The 26000-nt window shown below is 35.9% G+C and overlaps 3 protein-coding genes across 3 annotated transcripts; 1 reads left to right on the top strand and 2 right to left on the bottom strand.

Moving 5' to 3' along the window:
* Positions 1 to 457: 457 nt before the first annotated feature.
* On the bottom strand, positions 458 to 2776 carry LOC131641759 (heat shock cognate 70 kDa protein-like). Its single transcript, XM_058912063.1, has 2 exons — positions 2478 to 2776; positions 458 to 2404 (listed from the first exon to the last, which is right to left on the bottom strand). The coding sequence occupies exons 1-2, from the start codon at positions 2695 to 2697 to the stop codon at positions 771 to 773; spliced, it is 1854 nt and encodes a 617-aa protein (XP_058768046.1). The 5' UTR covers positions 2698 to 2776; the 3' UTR covers positions 458 to 770.
* Positions 2777 to 16487: 13711 nt separating this feature from the next.
* LOC131641761 (uncharacterized) lies at positions 16488 to 21081 on the top strand. Its single transcript, XM_058912064.1, has 5 exons — positions 16488 to 17292; positions 17411 to 18613; positions 19226 to 19444; positions 19534 to 20394; positions 20504 to 21081. The coding sequence occupies exons 1-5, from the start codon at positions 16488 to 16490 to the stop codon at positions 21079 to 21081; spliced, it is 3666 nt and encodes a 1221-aa protein (XP_058768047.1).
* Positions 21082 to 22085: 1004 nt separating this feature from the next.
* On the bottom strand, positions 22086 to 24838 carry LOC131641758 (transcription and mRNA export factor ENY2-like). Its single transcript, XM_058912062.1, has 5 exons — positions 24691 to 24838; positions 24476 to 24572; positions 24281 to 24375; positions 22786 to 22862; positions 22086 to 22523 (listed from the first exon to the last, which is right to left on the bottom strand). Coding segments are annotated over exons 1-5 (345 nt in total). The 5' UTR covers positions 24693 to 24838; the 3' UTR covers positions 22086 to 22449.
* Between the last annotated feature and the right edge of the window lie 1162 nt (positions 24839 to 26000).

The following is a 26000-nucleotide window of genomic DNA, read 5'->3' as shown; positions in this document are numbered from 1 at the left end:
CAATTAATAAATAATAAATTTTCACTTATTAAATTAATTAATTCATAATTAATTAAATTCCACCAATTCGGGTTTCAAAAAAATTAATTCATCTAAACCGAGCCAGCCAAATGAACAGTGACGCGCGCGCATTTAGTGATTTGGTGGTGTGTCGTCACTCCTTTACAAAATTGGGTATCCTTGGAGTCCAACCCATTTGGCCAAGTAGTAATATATATACATTACTAATATTTGAATTCCCTTCTATGTGAAACTAAAATAAATCATTTCAAATTTACTTTTATATTAGTTCTTACTGTGCTCATTTATTGTCCATTTAAAGTAAATAAATCATTTCAATTTTCATTCCAAAATTTTCAAAAATAAAATATTTAAGACAAACGACCTAAACACGGGACACTTTGATATAAATAATAATTTAGAAATATAAATAAGTTAAACATAATCGGTTATATTGGTGTCCGGAAAACATGCTCCATATCAGACACAATATTTTTCTTTTTAAAATATTTATAGTATTTAAAAATTCACAAAGCTTAGATTGACAATTTTAAGCAGCTACAAATATAAAAAGACAATCACATAGCACATGCAGCACGGCACCTCACAATTAATCCAACTATTACATTTGAAATCGATGAAGAAGTGAATGCTTCTAATGGCCATTTGAAGTCAGAAATATAGACTAACATGAAGGTTTATCACTTCATTTCCATTCAAAACCAACAAAAGCAAGACTTCACTTTAGTTCTTAATAATGTAAATTAAAACTACCTACTCTTGACAACAAGATTTTCTAACATCCTCTCCAACTCCTTAAGATGATCCTCAAGAACATCTACTTCTTTCTGTTTGTTATTCTTATCAAGCAAATTTGTGGCCACAGTAATTGCATTCTTGATCTTCTCACTTTCTTGAGAGGAGAGCATTAAATAACGGTCATTCTTCAAAAAATTCTTCATATTGTAAACACAAGAATCCAATGCACTCATTACCTTGGCCTTCCTCAAAAACTTCTTATCTTCCTCATGGTATGTCTCAGCTTCTTCAATCATTTTTTGAATTTCGAATGTTGATAATCTTTCTTTGTCATTCGTTATGGTGATCTCGTTTGTATTTCCAGTAGATATTTCCTTAGCAGAAACAATTAAGATACCATTTTCATCAATGACAAAGCATACCTCCAAGGGCTGACCACGAGGAGCCCCGGGAAGGCAAGAAAGAATAAACATACCAAGCAGATTGTTGTTACTAGCTTTTGCTCTCTCGCCCTCGTAAACCTTAATAGAGACACTGCAATGGTTATCTGTAACAGTAGCAAATCCTTTTGTACTTCTGGCCGGTATAGAAGTGTTCCTCGGAATTACCACTTCCATTATATCATCAACATCCGCGATACCAAGTGATAATGGGGTAACATCTCGAAGCACCATGTTTGGGACATTGTTAAAACCTTTGCTCAAAATAGCAGCCTGAACAGCTGCACCGTAAGCAACTGCCTCGTCAGGGTTGATAGTCTTGCACAAATCTTTTCCTTTGAAAAAGTCTTGCAACATGTCTTGCACTTTCGGAATCCTAGACGAGCCACCCACAAGAACAACATCATCAATATGGCTGATGTGTATCTTTGAATCACTAAGACAACTTTCAACCGTTTTTATGCACTCAATAAAAAGGTTCATATTAATTTCCTCAAACTTGGCACGAGTGATAGACGAAGAAAAATCAATTCCTTGAAATAAAGAATCTACCTCAACAGTAGTGACAAAAGCGAAAGAGAGTGTCCTCTTTGCTCTCTCGCAGGCAGTTCTCAACCTCCTTAAGGCTCTTGAGTTCCCACTAATGTCCACTCTATTCTTCTTCTTGAACTCCTCTACAAAGTAATTCACCATTCTGTTATCAAAGTCCTCTCCTCCGAGATGAGTGTTTCCAGCCGTGGCTTTTACTTCAAAGACATCACCCATAATTGTTAGAATAGACACATCAAAAGTTCCGCCACCAAGATCAAACACAAAAATATTCTTGTCACCATCACATTCACTTCTCTTGTCAAGACCATATGCAATAGCTGCAGCAGTAGGTTCATTGATTATCCGAATGACATTAAGGCCAGCAATAGCACCAGCATCTATGGTAGCTTTTCTCTGAGAATCATTGAAATAAGCCGGGACAGTAACAACAGCATTCTTGACGGGCGAACCCAGATATGCTTCTGCAATCTGTCGCATCTTTGTGAGGACCATGGATGATATTTCCTCAGCACAAAATTGCTTCTCTTCACCATTATACACGAGGGATATCACGGGTTTATCATTCATTCCAGAAATAACCTTAAACGGCCACCACATTATATCTTTTTGAACAACAGGATCACTAAACTTTCTACCAATTAATCTTTTAGCATCTGAAAAAAAAAAACATTATTTAAAGTATTCTTTGAAGTCCTAATAAAGTGGTAAGAGAGAATAGAAGTATACCAAAGACAGTGTTTCCTGTGTTAGTTGCAACTTGATTCTTAGCAGCATCACCAATCAACCTTTGATCATCAGTAAAAGCAACAAAAGATGGTGTAGTTCTATTTCCTTGATCGTTGTGTATGATCTCAACTCTGTTGTGATGCTCCATCCATACAGCAACACATGAATATGTTGTTCCGAGGTCTATTCCTACTGCCCGTCCTTCATATTTTTTCGCCATAAGATCTTCTAAAGAAATGTTTTAATGAACCTGCAAAAGAAACTGTTATCCCTAAAAAGTCAATCATTAGCTTGCTACTTTCGTCATGAACCAAATAAACCAAAATATAGGCAAACATAATTGATTTTTAAATCTCACCAAACCGCGTAATTGTCTTTCACAAGGCATGCAAATTTTTAAAAGAAAATTGAAAAATTCAATATCCGAATTGCAGTACATTTTAACTATTACCATCCATGTCTGAGGAAATTTGAGGCCTATTATAAAATGATACAGTGGGTTGTGGTGATAGAGATCGATACTCTTTTTTCTATCTACACATTATATTATATAGTCTTTTGTATGCCATATGGTTGGTGGCCGCGAATGAGTCATTAATCGACAATTATGCAAAGCTCAAAGAATCTTATATTTTAAATCTCTTGTAGTCTACCGTAAACCAAAAGTCATATTATTTAAGAATTTTAGAAAGGATAATGAATAACTGAGTATGCAGAGGGAAGAGTGAGAGAAAATGAGAGTGTAATTGAGGGGAAAAAAATTTATATTGGCATTAATCTTCAATGAACTACCTAAAGGATATTTATACAGATACATAGAGTGAGGTACAAGTAATAGACGGAAAAAACTAAAATTAATAGTGGTAACTGGTTGCACTAAAGTTGTAACCGATTACATAACGATTATGTCCAACTTCCAGTTTTTGTAATAATCGGTTACACTAAAGCTGTAACCGGTTACAAAAGACTTTTGTTTGAAAACTCAACAAAGGTGTAACTAATTACAACCCTGCAATAATCAAGTAATCAGTTACATGCATTTGAATTAGCTTTTGTTTTTAACACGCCACCTTAATTTATGTGCTCCAAGTCTTTCATGTCTGTATGTTTTTTCAATCTCTTAAACACTTCAGCCGACACTCCTTCGATTATTAAATCAGTCACTGGATTTTCATTTGGATTTTCATTTCTACAGTATCCCAACTTCAATCTTCCTTCACTAACAAGTTCTCTCAAGTAGTGAAAACACATCCCAATATGCTTGCTTCTCGCATGTGCAATGAAATTCTTAGTAAGGTTTATAGCGGAAACAATATAAACCATGAGCATTACAGTGTCACCATCTTCGTTGCCCAGCTCCTTCGACAAATTCGTCAACCACACTGCTTGTCATGCGCACAACAAAGCTGCAATATACATGGCCTCAAAAGAATAGAGTGTCACTACCGGTTCCTTCTTCAAACACTAAGAAATTTGTGTTTCTTCAAACGTAAAGATGTATCCAGCTGTAGATATTTTATCATCTTTATCTCCGCACTAGTTGGAATCGTTGTATCCGAGTAAATTGAATTTTTTTGCCCTTGTCCTATGCTAGTTAGTTCTTCAATTTTTGTACTTTTAAAGTTTGGTAGAATTTTGTGTTGATAACGTGTTATGAAACTGAATAAAACAATAGAAGAGAGGAAGAGAGTATATTCTATTATTCATATTCTGAGTGTCAAAAATTCGGATACAATATGACTCTTATTTATACGTAATAAATAGAAAATCAACCTGAAATCTCCTAATTGATGGACATTTATAATCATACCATTTATATTAACTAACAATATTAACTAGCATTTATTAATATCACAATTTTAATTAACATCTATTTTCATTCAAATTAACAGTATAAATTATAATAACATAAATACATTTAACGATACATACATTTAACAGTACAAATTGCATGTTTACCAAGAAAAAAACGGTACAAATCTACTATCTACCCATTAATAAAATGTTGACCAAAATTATTTTTTTACCCTCTCAACCAAATAAATTTGCACTGCACAAAGGTTACCAAAGTAATTAACAAAAGAAAATATCAAACCCGCCACTTTTCGGAATCTGATTGGTCTATTCCATAAAGTTAGTACTAACATTTGGACTCTTCTCATTGTCATTTCCCTCCCAAACAAATTGATATCTTAGTCCTCTACAAAGGTAACTTTTCATTTGGACAAAAGGACAAACGTGTTCCGCACAAACAGAACACTCCTCTGCTCCGCTCGGTTTACCTTTGTCCGCCGTTTCCATACTTCTCCGCGTGGTCCCTTCCTCAGGTATGAATTCTCCAACCTTCTCTTAGCTTTCGTTTGTCTGTTAGAACTGTTTGTGAAGGAGAGTACAAATATGGTTTAACTGACATCATTTCTCCAGAGAAGTGAATATGCTCCTTCCTTCAAATGGTGTTTCTACAAAGAACATCATAGTTTTCCTTTCTCAAACTTAAGCCACCGCATCGTCTTTTTCTGCATTTCATACTCCGAGCCACATATATTTGATGCTACATCACATATTTGATACTTTATGTTTTATGTACTCTGTGTTTTATGTTTTATGGCTGCAAGATATAGTTTTCCTCTGATTTTATGTTTCGAAATCCTCTGATCTGGAAAAAAGTCTATAAACTATGCTCTGGAAGTTTATCTTTTATCTCTTTTATCTTCTACTTTCCATCTATGGCAGCGAAAATGTCAAGACCTCCCATTTTTATTCAAGATTTGGTCAAGGGAAATCAGGTCTGGAAAATGCACATTAGGGTGGTTGATTTGTGGGTTGTTAGTGAGAAAAATGGGAAACAACACCTTGAGGCAGTTATAGTGGATGAAAAGGTTGCATTTTTATCAACTTTTTAACATTTTCGATATTTTAATGCCTTTTTTCATTTGCATCATTTTCTTAGTTCTTGCTAAAATTATTGTGCAACCTTTAAACAGGGTGACAAGATTCATGTCACCACTTGGGGGAGAGACTTCCAAGATTGGATTGAAGTGGTCAAGGAGCATGAGACGTATTACCTTTATAATGGAGAGCCAGTTGACAATGATGGCCCTTTCAAAGTCTGTTTTAACCCACTTAAACTCATATTCAATGGAGGGACTACCATGTCAAAAGTGGCTTTACCGGAAATACCATGTCAAAGTCTGTTTACCAAGAAAAAAACGGTACAAATCTACTATCTACCCATTAATAAAATGTTGACCAAAATTATTTTTTTACCCTCCCAACCAAATAAATTTGCATTGCACAAAGGTTACCAAAGTAATTAACAAAAGAAAATATCAAACCCGCCACTTTTCGGAATCTGATTGGTCTATTCCATAAAGTTAGTACTAACATTTGGACTCTTCTCATTGTCATTTCCCTCCCAAACAAATTGATATCTTAGTCCTCTACAAAGGTAACTTTTCATTTGGACAAAAGGACAAACGTGTTCCGCACAAACAGAACACTCCTCTGCTCCGCTCGGTTTACCTTTGTCCGCCGTTTCCATACTTCTCCGCGTGGTCCCTTCCTCAGGTATGAATTCTCCAACCTTCTCTTAGCTTTCGTTTGTCTGTTAGAACTGTTTGTGAAGGAGAGTACAAATATGGTTTAACTGACATCATTTCTCCAAAGAAGTGAATATGCTCCTTCCTTCAAATGGTGTTTCTACAAAGAACATCATAGTTTTCCTTTCTCAAACTTAAGCCACCGCATCGTCTTTTTCTGCATTTCATACTCCGAGCCACATATATTTGATGCTACATCACATATTTGATACTTTATGTTTTATGTACTCTGTGTTTTATGTTTTATGGCTGCAAGATATAGTTTTCCTCTGATTTTATGTTTCGAAATCCTCTGATCTGGAAAAAAGTCTATAAACTATGCTCTGGAAGTTTATCTTTTATCTCTTTTATCTTCTACTTTCCATCTATGGCAGCGAAAATGTCAAGACCTCCCATTTTTATTCAAGATTTGGTCAAGGGAAATCAGGTCTGGAAAATGCACATTAGGGTGGTTGATTTGTGGGTTGTTAGTGAGAAAAATGGGAAACAACACCTTGAGGCAGTTATAGTGGATGAAAAGGTTGCATTTTTATCAACTTTTTAACATTTTCGATATTTTAATGCCTTTTTTCATTTGCATCATTTTCTTAGTTCTTGCTAAAATTATTGTGCAACCTTTAAACAGGGTGACAAGATTCATGTCACCACTTGGGGGAGAGACTTCCAAGATTGGATTGAAGTGGTCAAGGAGCATGAGACGTATTACCTTTATAATGGAGAGCCAGTTGACAATGATGGCCCTTTCAAAGTCTGTTTTAACCCACTTAAACTCATATTCAATGTAGGGACTACCATGTCAAAAGTGGCTTTACCGGAAATACCATGTCAAAGTCTGTTTACCAAGAAAAAAACGGTACAAATCTACTATCTACCCATTAATAAAATGTTGACCAAAATTATTTTTTTACCCTCCCAACCAAATAAATTTGCACTGCACAAAGGTTACCAAAGTAATTAACAAAAGAAAATATCAAACCCGCCACTTTTCGGAATCTGATTGGTCTATTCCATAAAGTTAGTACTAACATTTGGACTCTTCTCATTGTCATTTCCCTCCCAAACAAATTGATATCTTAGTCCTCTACAAAGGTAACTTTTCATTTGGACAAAAGGACAAACGTGTTCCGCACAAACAGAACACTCCTCTGCTCCGCTCGGTTTACCTTTGTCCGCCGTTTCCATACTTCTCCGCGTGGTCCCTTCCTCAGTTATGAATTCTCCAACCTTCTCTTAGCTTTCGTTTGTCTGTTAGAACTGTTTGTGAAGGAGAGTACAAATATGGTTTAACTGACATCATTTCTCCAGAGAAGTGAATATGCTCCTTCCTTCAAATGGTGTTTCTACAAAGAACATCATAGTTTTCCTTTCTCAAACTTAAGCCACCGCATCGTCTTTTTCTGCATTTCATACTCCGAGCCACATATATTTGATGCTACATCACATATTTGATACTTTATGTTTTATGTACTCTGTGTTTTATGTTTTATGGCTGCAAGATATAGTTTTCCTCTGATTTTATGTTTCGAAATCCTCTGATCTGGAAAAAAGTCTATAAACTATGCTCTGGAAGTTTATCTTTTATCTCTTTTATCTTCTACTTTCCATCTATGGCAGCGAAAATGTCAAGACCTCCCATTTTTATTCAAGATTTGGTCAAGGGAAATCAGGTCTGGAAAATGCACATTAGGGTGGTTGACTTGTGGGTTGTTAGTGAGAAAAATGGGAAACAACACCTTGAGGCAGTTATAGTGGATGAAAAGGTTGCATTTTTATCAACTTTTTAACATTTTTGATATTTTAATGCCTTTTTTCATTTGCATCATTTTCTTAGTTCTTGCTAAAATTATTGTGCAACCTTTAAACAGGGTGACAAGATTCATGTCACCACTTGGGGGAGAGACTTCCAAGATTGGATTGAAGTGGTCAAGGAGCATGAGACGTATTACCTTTATAATGGAGAGCCAGTTGACAATGATGGCCCTTTCAAAGTCTGTTTTAACCCACTTAAACTCATATTCAATGGAGGGACTACCATGTCAAAAGTGGCTTTACCGGAAATACCATGTCAAAGTCTGTTTACCAAGAAAAAAACGGTACAAATCTACTATCTACCCATTAATAAAATGTTGACCAAAATTATTTTTTTACCCTCCCAACCAAATAAATTTGCACTGCACAAAGGTTACCAAAGTAATTAACAAAAGAAAATATCAAACCCGCCACTTTTCGGAATCTGATTGGTCTATTCCATAAAGTTAGTACTAACATTTGGACTCTTCTCATTGTCATTTCCCTCCCAAACAAATTGATATCTTAGTCCTCTACAAAGGTAACTTTTCATTTGGACAAAAGGACAAACGTGTTCCGCACAAACAGAACACTCCTCTGCTCCGCTCGGTTTACCTTTGTCCGCCGTTTCCATATTGAGAGATTTCTCAAAGGAGACTTCAAGCATGACATGTTGTATGGTACGATACCAATTTCAACTCTTTACTTTCTGTTATTTACTTCAATCCATAGTCATGAATATTTTCACTTTGATTAAGAATGCATATTATACTTTTCAGATGTCATTGGTGTATTACAAGATGTTGTGAAAACCCAGCAAGGAGGTGGCGGTAGGAAATCTTGCGTCAATATCACTTTGCGTGATGTAGAAGGCAGTGTGATTGAACTGGTGTTATGGGAGGATTACGCCAAACAGTTTGTAACCTACACTACCCCTAACAACTTTGCCGGTCCTACTATAATTGTTTTGACACATTCATGGTGCAAGACTAATGCAGGTATTATAAGTGTACTTTTTGTGTTAGGGGTATATAGTGGATTTTTGTTGTTTCCTTTATTGATGCATGCTGTTTCATATTTACAAATAATTTACAACACTTTATATTTCAGTTTCCGGTTTACCATGTCTTTCGAACGCATGGAGCGGTTCTAAACTTTACATCAACTTGGAACATCCACAAGTTGATGAATTCAAAGCTAGGTAATATGCTATTAATCCCCAAGAAAGATAGAACTATGTGCAATCTGTTACAACCATTAATCTTGCTTTCCTATCATGTTTTTTCAGTTTTGGATCCAACCTACCTGTTGCTTCACAATCATTGACTTGCGATTCATCTGTTCAATCTAATAACAATTTTTGGACCAAATTGTCTGAGGTCAAGAGTATCCGCGCAGTATCTGACTTTGGAAGGGTGTGACTTTTAATACATTGTTTCAATAATTAATTCTATTTGTAATGCTCTTCTATCACATAGCATTGTTTATAATGTTACTGAGAATGTGTTTTCTATTTTCTTTCTCCGAATAGGACTGTTTGCAACCACCATTGGAACTACCACCTTTTTTAATGCCTCCAGGTTTGGATGGTATTTTGAATCAAGCGGAAATACGGATGCTGAACGCGTTACTAAGTGAGTACCATATCTTGCCCTTCCATTAATTGTTTAACATTTCTATTGTAACATTGTATTAAAACTGATTATTACGCCGTCTTTTATATTCAAACTTGAAGTTGAGGTGGAGTATGACAACCACAAGGGGGTCTTTGTTTTTTGGGATAAGGATGTTATTCCTTATACTAATCACACTACTACCGAATTAAGAGAAATCATGAAGAAGGTGAGTTTCAGCTAGGAGTTTTGATTTGTCTTACATTATTTCACTAAACTATGAACATGTCTACTAATGCTTTGTTGTTTACTATAGGCTGGAGAGGACAATCCTAAGATTTGGCCTACTCACCTAGATGCCCTGTTGAATAGACAAATGGTGTTTCGTATCAAATATCAATCACAATTCCGGCGATTCTCTATTGTGAAGATACTGAACGAAGACGGCCTTTACAATAAGTTTGACGCGTACCTCGCAGCGAATGAGGTTAGCAGCATAGTATTATGCATTCTTTCCACTATATCTCTAAAAATGTTTCCACAGTTCAGGTGTTGCAGCCCTATGTCTGCCACATTATGTTTCTGATGAAATGTTCATTTCTTACACAGTGACTAAAATCATATTTATATGTACTCTTTTCCATTATGTCTTCCTTAGGTAACACCTGCTGCTGATTTGGAAATGGACACAACTTCTCCATCTCTTAATCCAAACCAAGTAGGTTTATGCCATTAGATGTACCTTATCTGATTCTGCTTGGTAACTCCTTCGTAATACGGTTTTTTGTGCATAATTTAGGTCACACAAACTTGCGAACAATCGAGCGTTGCTCAACCAGAATCTGCTGCTGACCATAAGGGGAGTCCTTCCGCAAGCTGCAGTAGTACTCCTGCCAAGAGGGTCGCTACATCAACCTCGATCAATGATCTCATTCAGGCCGATGAGCTCACTCCTAAACAATCGGCCACTAAGTCCAAGAATGGAAAAAAGATAAAGCACCTCAAAAAGGACTAATATGGTGGGTTTAATATGGAAGTTTGCCTCTTTTTTGGATGCCTAACCAGCCTATAACTCTTTGTAATGTTACAAACCAACTTTTATAACAGTTTTTTGTTGGCCACTGTCAATTTGAATTAAAGCATGCCATGCCTAATGGTTCTAAACTCCTTAACTCTTATTTATGAAACTTTTGTAATGAATCTTATTTGTCTAATGCCTAATGTTAACTGCTATTTAATCCATGGTATTCTATTTATAATGCCTATGTGTATTACATTCTGTTTATAATCCACTACAATTTTAGACACTTCACCAACTTATTAATGCACCTACCATTATGAGGTTTATATATGAGGCTAGGAAAGATATGCATTTTGAAAGAGATAGATATCTTCATGTTTAAATGCTGCTTAACAGAAGAGGTTTTTTATTGCTTCATAATCTTTATATACATGTTATACATATATCCTACATAGATGATAGATGGCAGCTCAATGCTTATTTTTTGGTATGGCCTATTAACCGATTTATGAGACGGAGAAGGTAGGATACGAGACTTAGGAAGGCTGTATGCAATTGTACTCTTTCCGCCTTTCAGTTCTTCCATCGGATCTGCTTGCCCTTTCATAAAACAAATGATTTATACCATAAGGCATGGGTTCTCCCCATGTAGGTGCCATATGTTTCTAGGGGAATATGTACTTTCTGAAGAGTGTGATATTTACATTGTCTGGCCTACCATAATGAGGTTGGTATATGAGGCTAGAAAAGTTATGCGTTTTGTAAGAGATAGGTATCTTCATGCAATAGGACAACATGAATGAATAATATTTGCTGCATACCATAACTTATTTAATACTCTATACAGCTGCATACCTTTATGAAAAAAGCAATATTCTGCCTAAGTTAGAGACCCGTAGCAGCTGCATGCCCTCATTGTGATACCTTGCTTATGGCCGACCTACGAATTATGAGCATATCTTCATTAAGGGAATTCATATATAGCGCACCTGATAACAATGCAGTGTTGATTTTGTTTCAATTTTTAGAAGGGTGCTTCAAGTTTATGTTCTACAGTAATCATAGTTGTTCACAACCATAATTTTGCAAATTTATAGCTATCTAATTGCATGCCATTGTTCTGCCTTATTGTTCACATTCAAAATGATGAAAACTACACTTAGAAATAGATGTTAATGCATATTGATGCTTTTTTCCCAGCAGCCTAACCCTTTAGCCATATCAAAAATGTAGGTGCCTCATAGAACACCACTACATTATAACCTTTAGACCAGCCCTTCAAAAAACATATATGCATGAAAGGTAGGTTCAAAATAAAAGCTGTTGTTAAGTAAACTTTTATTAATTTCGTATGCAATGTTTCCATCTTTTATATTTAACTTTTTTATATGACTATAACTATTTAACATTATGCCATTAAGATGTTGCTACTCTGTATACTTATGATCTACCATTTGAAGGAAGTACCAAACTGAGCGGTTTTTATCTTTGTCTTTTGTGTAAAACAGCCTTTCAAGTTATCTAGGGCCTGCACATTTCCTACTAGACTGATTGATTTCTTGGGAACAGCCTCCATCCCCTCCATTGTGTAGCTTGCTGCGACACAAAACCTGTGTCATTGTACAAATACCATCATTTAAGGTAAACATGGAGATTGTTGTCACTTCAACCATAAATGCTTGATGCTTCATTACACAGTAGGTCAATATGTATGCTTTAACTTTTGCTGAACATATCACTTTTACCATTTCCAATTTAATGTCTTGTCAGTTTTGCTTAGCATTTATTATGGTCTACTACTCATAGATGTTGACTAAACAAATACAATATCTCTGAGGTGCAGAGTTATATTTTTTTAATTTTTTAAATTACACAGTCATTTTGGATTTTGTTATTTCTTGCTGATTAAGAACTTTGAATTTATTAGCATTAGTATTATAACAGATTAGCAATAAAAACCTAAAAGAACTGCCTGATAGGGAATACTTATATTTTATACTATGTGCAATTAAAAAAGATAATACAAAACACTATTTCACCTTTAACAAGTTGCTGATATGATGATGCTTATGGGATGCTTGTCTTCCATATGAGGACAGAATTCTCTTACTCTTGACTCCTAAACTAATCGGTTTGACAGGTAAAGATATTCTTTGATCTTAAAATATATGCAGCCAAGAACATCAATGGAACTTAATAGACTATTTGGATGTTTTGTCTATAACACCACATACTTGCATGACATCTCTAAGCAGAACTACTATGCATCCATTCTTATACAACAAATGAATCTACCAATGGTACTGCCCAAATATAGGATGATTCTTTAATTTGAAATAGATAAAAAAGTGATAGTGGTTGAGTTACTCACCTTAGGCAGAAATGCAGAAAAGGGGCAGTATTAGTGATGCTTATCTCATATCAGGATAACACTAAGAAGCAGAAACATGATAAGCATTCCTCTACAAATAGTCAATTTATATCATTTTGTATATAGGTCCAACCTTACAATAAATTCAGTGGGTGTAACTCATTTATGATATTCCAACCACCAAATTAGGTGTGTTTAATTTTTAAGACAATGTGCCTGTCATGAATGGTTATATATATGATTCTGCATGAACTCCCTTGGTACAGCAAATGCATGGTAATATGGTTTGTCAATAGGACAATATGTGCATAGTTATAGATTACTATCATGTGGATTTAAATTGCACCTACTAACTCTATTCAAATTAAATTTGGTTGACTGTTGTAGCTCTCTTTAGGTTCCAAAATATGGACCCGTTTGACAGAAAACGCAACGCGAAAATGGCACGATCAAGAAGGACAATGCTTTTGAAAGAGAATCGTTCCAAACGTCAAAAATACAATCCTCACCAACAGTTTCCGCTCGAGGCAACTATTAACACTACAATGTCATTCACGCCGAGGCAACCTCTGTCCGAATTGACTCCATCCTTTCAAAACAGTACTACAACAACGAGAATTGATGGACAGTCACAACATTTGAGTGTAGGTTTTGAAGGTTCGGGACCGAGCGCAACAAGACACGCCTTTAAAACAAATATAAGGTCCCGAAGGATAGATACATTGGCAACAAATCTATTTTCAAAATTTGCATCCAGCTCTACGGCGAGGGAAAATGCGGGATGTACTCCTTCCTCATTAAAAGCTAATCAAAACCGGTGTCCGGATGAAAACATCATCGGTGAAGCTGGAGGTTCTTCTATGATACACACGTTAGTGCAATCCCTATCTATTCCACACCAACTTATTTACCAACTTAGTGCAATCCCTTACTTGCTTATCAAGATAACACATTTAACTATTTATTTAACTGTGCTATTGTTGTCTGTTCGATTAACTTGTGTGACAAGGTAAGCTTGAAACAAATGACTCATGGTTCATATGTGCATCACATGCCCCATGGAAGTGGAAAGTATTTTGGTTAACTAAAATTGTTTACACTGGGCCTCTACATATACCACCATTGAATCAATGTGTATAGGCTTGAAAGTTGATTACATCACTGTTTTTTTAAGGTTTCCATGGTTTTTTTGTTAACAGATTACTACAAATTCCCAGACCGGTGAGAGGTAGGCCTAAGAATCACTACGGAGTTCCAAATATGGCTATGAACTTAACCAGAAAGTTTCCTATACTGGAAAGAGAGGAAGGGCATCACACGGTGAATCTGAACCTTGGTTACACCGGACAAATAAGGTACATAAGTACCTTGACGTTTATAAACTCCGTTGCTTCCCACCTTACCTGAAGTAATATTAAACTTATTTCATAGTTTCACCTTAACATTTTTTGTCTTTCATTGTTTAATCCATGCTCTTTTATATGAGGCAGTAATCAAACAATGGCAGAACAACAACCGTGCCATACAAACCACACGTCGCATGCAATAGCACAACCGAGGTACGGGAAATTCGCAACACCTTCATGTTTACAACTATTGTTTAATAGTTTTGGGCCAACCTTATTATTTTATTTTCAACTACCTGTTTATATTCAATATATTAGGTATCCGAAATAGATAATAAGTTGTTGCTTGGTCTAGAGACACCTCAATTAATACTTGGTTTGAAACTGCTTATAATTTCACTTGGTTTGGCTGAGTATAAATTCACATTTATACCTGTCAAAATCACTAGGTAACCTTAATTAGTTCAAAACAATTATAACAGTGTATATAAAATGAGTTGACTATGAAGTTTCAGTTCATGCATGACACTAAAGTAACACTAGCAAACATGTAGATACCTCATGGTAACCTTCAATTTAAACAAGAATACATGTCTGAACCTCAGCCTGTTTGAGGTCTTGAATCCATATGAATTATGTGTAGGAATCCATTATATAATTCTTATATTCAATAAGTTCTTAATCAGATATGATTATTATATGGATATGTGATTTTAAATCAAATTGTGCAATTCTTGGACTGGAAATGTAACTAACTAAACTTGAAATCAGTTGTGTTGATGCTCCCAAACGACGTAGAGGCAGGCCAAGAAAACATATGCGTGATCCAGAGTCAGGACTGAATTTGAATACACAACGACCAACACAAACCAGTAGTCGGCTGCACCCCATTCCAAATGATACACCCGGACCAAGGTACGAAACATAATGTCCTTCATTTTATACAATGCCTACTGTGTAAATATAACTGATGCATCCATTGTTTCGACAGTAATGTCATTAACACACCGCGCCCTGCTCGGCAAATAGGAGAGATATCCAAGAATCATGTTTCTCACGAGGTCACGCAAATGTCACAGTCCACGCCCAACCACCATCGCAGAACCGAGCCAACATGTCCTATTTTTACACCTACGGTTAATATGGATTTTAATACTGACTCCAACGACGACAGCGACTACGACCTGTTTGCAGGTATGCTTGATACGTGTTCTATCACTCAGATTTTTATATGGATAAGCCATTTATTCATGTAACTGTGAATAGAAATTCAGTTTCAATTAAACGCCATTGTCTCATTTTAATAAATTCTGCTGTATGTTTATTACAGCATACCTATCCGACGAGGAAAACTGTTCTGACTCAGAAGATCTTGAAGCACCTTTTACAATCAATGACAATGCAACTGGACATTCAGAGGGTAAATTGACCTTCTCTGGAACATGTTTACCATTACTACCAAGCATTACCCATTATGCAATCCTTTTCTGAATTTCCTACATTCTATGCTTATGTAGAATATTACGATATCGGTTCCCCTCTTATCGAATGTTGTTATTGCAAAGCAAGGATGTGGTATCAGGAAAGGATGCACAAAAGTACACATTCACCTAACCCAAAGTTTATGATGTGTTGTGGTAACGGCAAGGTTGAATTACCAATGCTAAGACAACCTCCCGAGCTACTTGCAAAACTTTTATTTAATCACGACAGTATAGTTAGCCGGAAGTTTCAACAACAAATCCGACTATACAATATGATGTTTGCATTCACATCCCCGGAAGCAAAGATAGACAATCGTTTTAACAATGGTCGCGGCCCTCCAACAATGAGGATACAAGGTCAAACGTGTCATCGAATTGGAAGTTTGCTCCCTCCTCAAGGGCAAAAGCCGAAATTTGCACAGTTATATATATATATATGACACGGAAAATGAAGCCGAAAACCGTATGCATGGACTTAGGTAATTATCTATGAATACTCACTGTTACATATTTCTGCTTGACTTAGTTTATTAGTTTCATTAATACTCACTGTCACTTTTTTTACATGAGCTATATAATCAGGCCTATGCATACTCATTGTCAGGTGTTTTACATTTCTGATATCATTATACTTATGAATGCTAACTGTCACGTTTCCTACCAGGCCATCCAACACATGACAAATTTGATGTTTTATTGACAGGAACAAAGAGAACATTGATTCTGATGTAGTAAACCAGTTGTCCAAAATGCTGTACGAATACAATCCTCATGCAAAGAGCTTTTAGATGGCGAAACAATGGTTAAGCAATGGGGAAACTCAAAATCTCAAGCTACGCCTCATTTCTAACCGATCGACCGATGGAAGGGTGTATAACCAACCTACTGTGTCTGAAGTCGCGGCCTTGGTCGTTGGTGATATTGACACGGCGGAAATGCGTGATATCATTATGCAAACAAGAGGTGGGGGACTTCAAAGAATCAACGAATTGCATGCAGCTTACATGGCATACCAGTATCCTTTGATTTTTCCTTATGGTGAGGACGGTTATAGACCTCATGTAGCTCATAGGGACTTGCCTAGCAACAATAACAACATACGAAATAGGCTCACAATTCGGGAGTTCTTGGCATACCGCATTCAAAGTAGGTCCAATGAAGCTAAGACTTTATTATCTTCTAGAAGGTTGTTCCAGCAGTTTCTGGTCGATGGTTACACAATGTTAGAGTCTGAGAAACTAGAATGGCTACGTAAAAATCAACCAAAACTTCGAGTTTCCAAGTACAACTCCTTGAATGAAGAGGGAGACCAAAGTCAAGCCCAAGGGAACAGCATAGGCAAACGAGTGGTATTGCCTTCTTCCTTTGTTGGAGGACGTAGGTTTATGGATCAATTGTACTATGATGGAATGGCTATATGCAGTAAAGTTGGATTTCCTGATTTGTTTATTACCTTTACTTGTAATCCAAATTGGCCTGAGATTCAAAGAGTACTTAGACCTCTTCATTTGAAACCTCAAGATCGACTGGATATCATCTCAAGAGTCTTCAAAATCAAATTTGATCAATTGCTTACAGATTTAACCAAAAAAGGTGTTCTTGGCAAAGTACTTGCCTTTGAGTTTATTCTCCCCCTTAACTTTGATGACTTAATATTGTTTATCATTTTTAACAGTAGGTCTGAGTTTTTTTTTTGCTTTTCCAATTGTAGATATGTACACCATTGAGTTTCAAAAGAGAGGATTGCCTCATGCCCATATATTGATCTTCTTGCATCCTTCAAACAAATATCCAGGTCCAGAAGACATTGACAAGATCATTAGTGCTGAAGTGCCCGATTCCGAAACACACCCTCGGTTGTACAGTTTGGTCAAAGCTCACATGGTTCATGGTCCTTGTGGTTTGGCAAATCCCAAAACACCTTGCACGAAAGATGGAAGGTGCACCAAGTTTTACCCTAAGAAATTTCAACCTACGACGATCGTGGACCAAGAAGGGTATCCTGTTTATAGGAGAAGAGACAACAAACACACCATTGAAAAAAATGGACTCATCTTTCATAGTGGTCATGTTGTTCCTCACAATCCAAGTTTGTTGTTGAAGTACGAAGCCCACATTAACATGGAATGGTGCAACCAAAGTACTTCTATCAAATACCTCTTCAAGTATATAAACAAAGGTTCCGATAGAATTTCTGCAATCATACAAGGCCAAGATAAAAACAACGTCGACGAAATCAAACAATATTTGGATTGTCGATACATCTCCCCAAGTGAAGCATGCTGGAGGATATTTTCCTATTCTATACATGGCAGAAAGCCAGCCGTAGAAAGATTGTTTTTCCACATGGAAGGTGAAAACTCTGTGTACTACAAAGACTATGAGCAGGTTGGTGATGTGTTGCTCAAACCAAGTGTAACAGAGTCTATGTTTACAGCATGGTTCGAAGCAAACAAAACTTATGAAGAAGCAAGATTACTAACTTATGGGGACTTTGTTTCTAAATTTGTTTATCATAAACGAAGTCGATCTTGGAAACCAAGGAAACGAGGGTATACCATTGGTCGACTCATTTGGGTTCCTCAAAGCACTGGGGAGTTGTTTTATTTAAGGATGATGCTCACTTGCAAAAAAGGCCCTTTATCCTATCAAGACATCAAGACGGTTGACGGTAAGAAACTAAAAACATTTCGAGATGCATGCTTTGCAATGGGGTTTTTACAAGATGATCGCGAATTTGTCGAGGCCATCAAAGAGGCACATCAGTGGGGTTCAGGTCATTTTTTACGCAAGCTATTTGTTACCATGTTACTATCTTCATCGATGAATAGACCGGAACACGTTTGGAGAAAGACTTGGATGTATTTATCAGATGGCATTCTTTATGATCAACGAGCATTCGCAAGAGATCAAGGTATTTAATCTTTACTAAAAACATATTCGGTCTTTCGATTTTTTTCATATTATCTATCTTCAGCCGTTTGCAAATCTATTGGATTCCCGTTTTCTACTTATTACAGACTCTTATAAGTAGAATTGCCCAACTAGCTTGCCAAAGGGTATGTTTACTATACTGATTTTATTGTAGTTACATACTATTACAATAGGTAATTTCACATATTGACATTTCCAGTATCATTTGGGAATTAATAATACTCTATTTGTAACACGACCATAAGTTTGACACAGCTCAAAAGCACGTGCTAAAACCATGGAACAGGTCGACAATAAGTTCTTTGCATCAAAACTGGTAGTTGCTGCGGGAGTTTCACATATTGCAGCCACTGTTTCTTTAAAAGTTGGGACAATTGCAACTTGGTCCGTGTTTGGTTTATATAATATCTCAGCTACGCAAATTTATGCATATAATTAATGTTTACAATCACTATTGCTTTACCAAATTTAACAAGTATTAATTCGTTTATGTTAAATAATACAAAGATATACAGTATATACAATGTTCATGATGTGTGTTCAGACTTTTATTCAGCATTGAAACTTTGTTTTTCTTTATTCTTTATCATAGGTCTGACAATGTGTGATGCCGAGCTAAAAGAACGAACACTCATGGCTATTGAAACACTGTTGCAAAATAATAATCGAAGTTTGAAGGACTTCAAGACCATGCCATATCCGAAAGACTATGTCGAAACCTTTACAGGAAATCGACTCCTTTATGATGAACAGCAATATGATGTTCTTGCTCAACAACAACTGTTTGAAAGTCTCTACGCTTCTCTTACAGGTAATTGATTAGTGTGTTATTGCATTTTAAAATTCATCAACGTCCTATAATGGTTAACAACTCTCTTTGGAAATGTCTGTTTGATTTAGATGAACAAAGGAGCATCTTTGAGGAAATCATGGATGCTGTAGAAAAGCAAGAAGGCGGAGTTTTTTTTTTATATGGCTACGGTGGCACTGGTAAGACCTTCATGTGGAACACTCTATCAGCAGCACTTAGGTCTAAAAAAAAAATTGTTTTGCCGGTTGCTTCAAGTGGGATTGCAAGTTTGTTGTTACCAGGTGGAAGAACGGCTCATTCTAGATTTAAGATTCCTGTCCCTACTTTAGAAAATTCCATATGCAACATTGAAAAACAAGATCACCTTGCTGAGCTTCTAAAGATGACAGATCTACTCATATGGGATGAGGCTCCTATGGCTAACAAGTTTTGCTTTGAATCACTTGACAAATCCTTGAGAGATATTATGAGTGGAGACACAAATGCATCTAAAAGACTTTTTGGAGGAAAGGTTGTTGTCTTTGGAGGTGACTTCAGACAAATTCTCCTTGTTATACCGAGAGGTACTAGATCTGATATCATTCATGCAACAATCAATGCGTCTTACATTTGGGATCATTGTAAAGTCTTGAGGCTTACAAAGAACATGCGCTTGCAAGTTGGTCAGCCTACTTCTACAAATGATGAGATAAGGAGTTTTTCTGAGTGGATTTTAAAAATTGGAGATGGTACCATGTGCGAGCCAAATGATGGCTATGCTGATATTTGTATTCCAGAAGAGTTCTTAATTTCCAACTTTTCAGATCCGATTAAGGGAATTGTTGAAGATACGTACCCTGATCTCATTCATAACTATCTTGATTCCACCTATCTTCAGAGTCGTGCAATCTTAGCTTCAACAATCGAAGTAGTCGATGATATCAACCAATATATAACAAACCTTCTTTCAGGTATTCAAGTTTTTTTCCGTTAATAATAGCAACTTTTGGCTATTTCAAAATATAAACTACTGTTGGGCATACATTTTATCTAAATATTCATCTTTTTCAATTGTTGTAGGAGAAGAGAAAGAATACTTTAGCAGTGATTCTATTGATAAATCTGATGCAAATAGCTTTGATGCATATGAGCACGTAACACCCGAGTTCCTAAATGCTCTTAAGACTTCGGGATTGCCTAACCATTCAATTAAGTTAAAAGTTGGTGCCACTATTATGTTAATGCGCAACCTAGACCAATCTGAAGGTTTGTGCAATGGTACCAGGCTAACTGTTACCAGGCTTGCTGCTCATGTCATTGAAGCTAAGATCATTTCTGGAAAAAATGTTGGTAACTTATTTTATATTCCTAGAATATCTTTGTCCCCTTCACAGTCACCATGGCCATTTAAACTGGTGAGACGCCAATTTCCAATTATTGTTTCCTTTGCCATGACTATTAACAAGTCTCAAGGCCAATCGCTTGACAATGTTGGTTTGTACTTGCCAAAAGAAGTTTTTAGTCATGGGCAATTATATGTGGCTATCTCAAGAGTGAGATCCAAAAAGGGATTAAGGATTCTTATTCATGACAAAGATAAAGAACCTATGCTCTCTACCACCAATGTTGTATTCAAAGAAGTGTTCCATAACATTTGAAGGTATGTTTTTAAAAATATAAACTTATTATCCCATGACAACAATGCCGAAATAATTTATTTCTTTACTTCCACAGTATATGATTTTTGTGTTTTCGTGCTATTTCAGGTCCATACATCCTACTCATTTTGGAGAATCATGTTGCAGCTTTGTTTTCCTTTTTATTATTCATTGCTAAATGTTTTGGAGATTCCTTTGCAGCTGTTTCTCGATTAATACATGCAAAAAAATTGTATAAACTATTAACTATCATTCATATGTTGCGACTTTATCAAAACTCATCATATTTGAACAAGGTCTTTAGTTCATAAATGTTATTTGTTTTTATGTACAATTATATCATTTGAGGCTTTTTTTTTTCGACAAAAAAATAAATTATTACCCGTGCGGCAGCACGAGTTTCTTACTAGTTGCATATTTAAACATATAGTAATACTTTAATATTTTAATTTATTATATTTATGAAAAAAAGACAATTTATAAATTAAAAGAAATCGGATCTACCCTTCTATTAACAAAGGAAGGAAGGTGTGGATTATTTGGTTAAATAGGAATGGGATATGCTTTCGTCTTTTATAGATACTCATCTCATTTGTTTTATTAACATTTAGGTCTCCGTTTTATGGAAACCTTGCTTACACAAAAAAAAAAAAAAAACAAAGGAAACAAGGTCATAATACCAAGTTTTATTTGGGGTATACAAAGCCATTTGGGTCATGTTTATTAGAAACTGAAAATACATTTTCGGTTTTTACCAAAAGTATATTTTTGGAATTAGTTTTACAATAAAATGGGGGCGAATCTCAAAAACAAATAAATTATGTGTGTGAGAGTGCGCCCGGAAATATATTTCTGATTTTTAAAAGCATTTTTGAAATTCTGCGTAGTGCGCTAGAAATGCATAGGTGGAATAAGAAGTTGTAGATATTTTTAACAAAGGTCTATGCAATCAAAGAATTTCTTTTATATTCATATTAGGAATGCTGCAATCTGATTTTTCCATCTGCTAAATTAAATAGACATCATAGCCACTCTAACATTTATATGAGGCACTAACAAGGATGCGATTAATGGCTACTATCAGAATTTAGATATTAAAATTATCTAGCAAATTTTAATACGAAGGAGAAAAATATTGGTTTTACAACACATAAGCATACCTCTGCAACACAATCTGGTAGAAATGTGTGCAGCTCTTTGCATGTTTGGAAAATTGGCAGTACTCTTTCCAATGTTTTCAAATTCAGTTTTAAAGCAATCTCTTTGCTACTTATCATTGAAACGAGTGCTGCCGCAATTCCAACTGCAATCCAAACAAGAACCCTTAACCCTTTACAGAATGTTGGTGAGATATAGCCGATCAAGCCATTAGAGAGCAGCAGAAACAAGAAATGTTCGAATTCTTTGCAATAGCTCGGCTTTTACAGAATCAGGAACTGAGGCTGCATAGAGAAGTTTTTGTCTCGTCAGTTAGAAATTTTGGTGCAGAACAATAATTAAAGGGACAACACAGTCGTACAGATTCAAATCTTGAGAGACATGATACTCCATGTAAGTGCTTCTTAAATGTTTGACAATAGATTCATAAACAAATAAAATGGAGAATTCCGTGCATGGTTCTTTAGTAATAAGTCGCTTGAATGTGGTTACCATCAGGTAAACAATATGCAGAAAGAAGTGCATCAGTGAAGCAATTAACAATACCTCGACCCTTTGGAGTAATTACGTGTATAAGTTCATCTAGAGTAACATTATTCCTTCCTTTCTTTTTCACAAAAGCTCTGTAGGAAAAAAATAGATTCCAACTTTTAGAAGTCACACAAAATAGAGATGTATCAAAATATGAAGAAAAGGTTGAATCAAACAGAGAAACACAACAATACGAAATGAAACTAGCAGCATCCTCTTTAATACATTCTTGATAGTTGATTCATTTCATGAAAATCAATACATTTTTAAAAAATATGATTAATTTACGAGACAGCTAAATCGACATTCAAAGAAAGGGTCAAAGCAATGTATAAAAAAGCATATTGCAAATATTTCTCAGATTACTTTATTTTTAGGAATTCATTTCAGGTATTCATGGTCATATTGTAACATTGCTAAGTGGAAACTAAAGCTCATACCACTGAACCTAGAACTACATCCACAAACATAGACACTGAGCCAAAATTAATTCACGAATCAGTAATCCATCAGCCAAACAACACGTTTAATTGAGAAAGAAAAAATACGGCATTATATTATTTGGCTCTATGTACTTGATGGCGTAGGGTAGGGGGTAGCGGCCGGTAGCAGTAACGCCGATACTTGAAGTCTAGGGGAGAAGAACAGATTTGGTCGGGCAGAGAGCAGGAGAGAGAAGGCCCTGTGGAGTCGGGAAAAACCACACCAGTCACAGGGCAACAGAAGTCGCGTGGAGGAGAGATCGTGAAATAAAAAAAAGAGACCTCACGGAAATAAAAACCCTAAACCCTTCATAAAAGACTACATTATCAGAGAAAATAACCCTCAACGGATAAAAAACAAGGGCATTTTTGTCTTTTAATGATGAAAATAAGAGCATTTCTTGTTTTTCGGTTTGTCTTCTCTGTTTGGTTCATCTTCTCGGCAATTCCGCCGTTGCGTACAGTTCTTTGACAGCAACTTAGATTCTTTCCGGCACACATTTTCCATAGCACTGAAGCTCTAATATATCATGCACCTCGAGCCAGTACAGTACAATACAAAAATCACTTTGAACATAATATACAGATCATACACTCAGTTTCATTTGTAAAGGGAAAAGATCAGTTAAGTTAGTTGATACGGAAAACCATCATATGGTCTCATTATACATTATCGTAAAAAAATGTCCTGACGCCTTGCCTAGGATTCACTATTTCGCCACATCGCCCCACTTTTGTAAGTCTATTTTCAAACAATGTTGTCAAGTGACCGCTATAAAGCATAACAGAATTTGCGGAAACCACTATTTTTCAGCGATGCAACAATTCAATGCAAAATGTCAATTAGCCACACTGTAATGGACCAGAATTTTAAACAAACCATTACTTTCCTTGATCAGTGATTGAAAATATTGTTCGAAAACAGATGCACAAATATAACAAATAAACCAAAAACCCTAAATTAACTTTCTACCAAAAACCCCAATTCAATAAGAATCTCAGAACACAACAATAAAAATAAACAAAACCTGCAGATAGATTTCATCTCATCCTTCCAACCACAATCCACAAGCCTTTCCCTCAAAAGTTCCATCAACCGCTCCTTCTCTCCAGTCTCAATAAACTACCAACCAAACCAAACATCAAAATTCAACTAAAAAAACACAACTTTACCATTCAAATCATCATAATACTCAAAACCCTGAAAACAGAAAGACAAAAACCTTGATATTGATGAGTTCCTGAAACGTGGGTTCCCTTTCTGGGAGACTATCGGAAACATCTGGTGTTGGAGGTCGATTCACCGATGATTTTGGCTTCCTTCATGTTTACCCCAAAAAATAATCAAACAAGTGAGAAAAATCGATTACGTGAAACAGAGATATCAAAATGAATGAAATTTTTTGTTGGTTTTTGAAATGGGATGGTGAGTGCTCACATGTTTAGGGTTTTTTTTGTTGAAAGTTGTAGAGATTGAAAAAGGATTAGCTACGAGCAGAATGGGGTTGAACGATGCGGGAGAAGCCAAATTTACTGTCGAGTCGACTGTGCCCTATTACGATCCCACTAGATTATTCTATGTTTTTAATGAGTTAGGTCAATTAAGAAACCAACAATTGCTTCCGGAAAGTATTTTTTAAATAGGGATAATACCTATTTTCCCCCTGGCATATTACCGAGGTTTGAAAAACACCCCCGTAAAAAAAAATTTAGATTCCATCCCTAACATATTCAGATTCATGCATATTGGCCCCTCCCCCCAACCAGTCACCAGAATCTTCATTATTTTAATAATTTTTTGTGTTTTTTTAGTAGCACACATGGATTAGATGATGAGTTGGCACAGTAATTGAAATTAGTCGCGGTAAAAAAATTTCATGAGTTAACAAACCCTAATCCCAAACCGAATACCCTAAAACAAATTAGGTTATCTTCTTCTTCTCCTTTCTTCAACAGCAGCCCGAGAAAGTCATCTTTTTCTTCTTATAAGAAAGCTCGATCTTCTTCTTCTTTCTACTAGCAAAACCCTCGATCTTCCTTTGCCGTATTCCCGCCGTTGCGTTCTCATCTTCGTCTTCATGGAAGAAAGCTCAAACACAAGCATCCTCTCTAATGGAAGAACAAGACCCAAATGTGGACACGATCTCCCAATGAAAATGTTTATTTCCAAATCCAAAGCAAATCCAGGGAGAAAATACTGGAAGTGCAAGCACTGGGGGGTTAGATTCATTAGCTTTCCAATTTTCTATTTCTTCTACTTATACTGATTTCCAGCTATTTGGAACATAACTGTATTATGTGTTTGCAGAAAGAGGAGGATTGCGAGCTGTTTCTATGGGATGATGAGTATTTTGGAGTGGACGTTTCAAAGGAAGATCGTTTGGTCTGTACGTACGAGACTGTGGCTCACCAGATTAAGATGCTCACGAAGGAGATAGAAGACTTGAAGATTACTATTGACAACACTAGAAAAGTAGTGAAATTTGTGATATCAATAGTTGCTTGTTACTGGGTGTTTTATGTTATAGGCTTAGGAAGAATGTAAGGATATCTGTTATAGGCTTTGGAAGAATGTAAGGATATCTGTTATAGGCTTAGGAAGAATGTAAGAAACATGATGTATGAATGTCGTGTAACTCAAATTTCTAATGTAAATCAATGTTGCTCAATGTTATTTTTGATTGTTGTGAATCAAGCTTAATTTATATGATAGCTTAATTTCAGCTTGTTGTGAATGAAGCTTAATTT

This window comes from Vicia villosa, unplaced genomic scaffold (genome assembly GCF_029867415.1).
Source record: "Vicia villosa cultivar HV-30 ecotype Madison, WI unplaced genomic scaffold, Vvil1.0 ctg.004044F_1_1, whole genome shotgun sequence".
Taxonomy (NCBI): Eukaryota; Viridiplantae; Streptophyta; class Magnoliopsida; order Fabales; family Fabaceae; genus Vicia; species Vicia villosa.
This window is presented reverse-complemented; position numbering and strand designations above follow the sequence as displayed.

Bases quoted from the DNA above. Each gene is read 5' to 3' on its own strand.
- LOC131641761 (XM_058912064.1), top strand. From the start codon at position 16,488: ATGGCGAAACAATGGTTAAGCAATGGGGAAACTCAAAATCTCAAGCTA. The intron at 17,293-17,410 runs GTGTTCTTGGCA...TTCCAATTGTAG, and splicing joins TACAGATTTAACCAAAAAAG to ATATGTACACCATTGAGTTT. The intron at 20,395-20,503 runs GTATTCAAGTTT...CAATTGTTGTAG, and splicing joins TATAACAAACCTTCTTTCAG to GAGAAGAGAAAGAATACTTT.
- LOC131641758 (XM_058912062.1), bottom strand. The intron at 24,376-24,475 runs GTTTTTGTCTTT...TTTGGTTGGTAG, and splicing joins AGGAACTCATCAATATCAAG to TTTATTGAGACTGGAGAGAA. The intron at 22,524-22,785 runs GTATTGTTAATT...TTCTCTATGCAG, and splicing joins AATTACTCCAAAGGGTCGAG to CCTCAGTTCCTGATTCTGTA.
- LOC131641759 (XM_058912063.1), bottom strand. From the start codon at position 2,697: ATGGCGAAAAAATATGAAGGACGGGCAGTAGGAATAGACCTCGGAACA. The intron at 2,405-2,477 runs GTATACTTCTAT...TTTTTTTTTCAG, and splicing joins CACAGGAAACACTGTCTTTG to ATGCTAAAAGATTAATTGGT.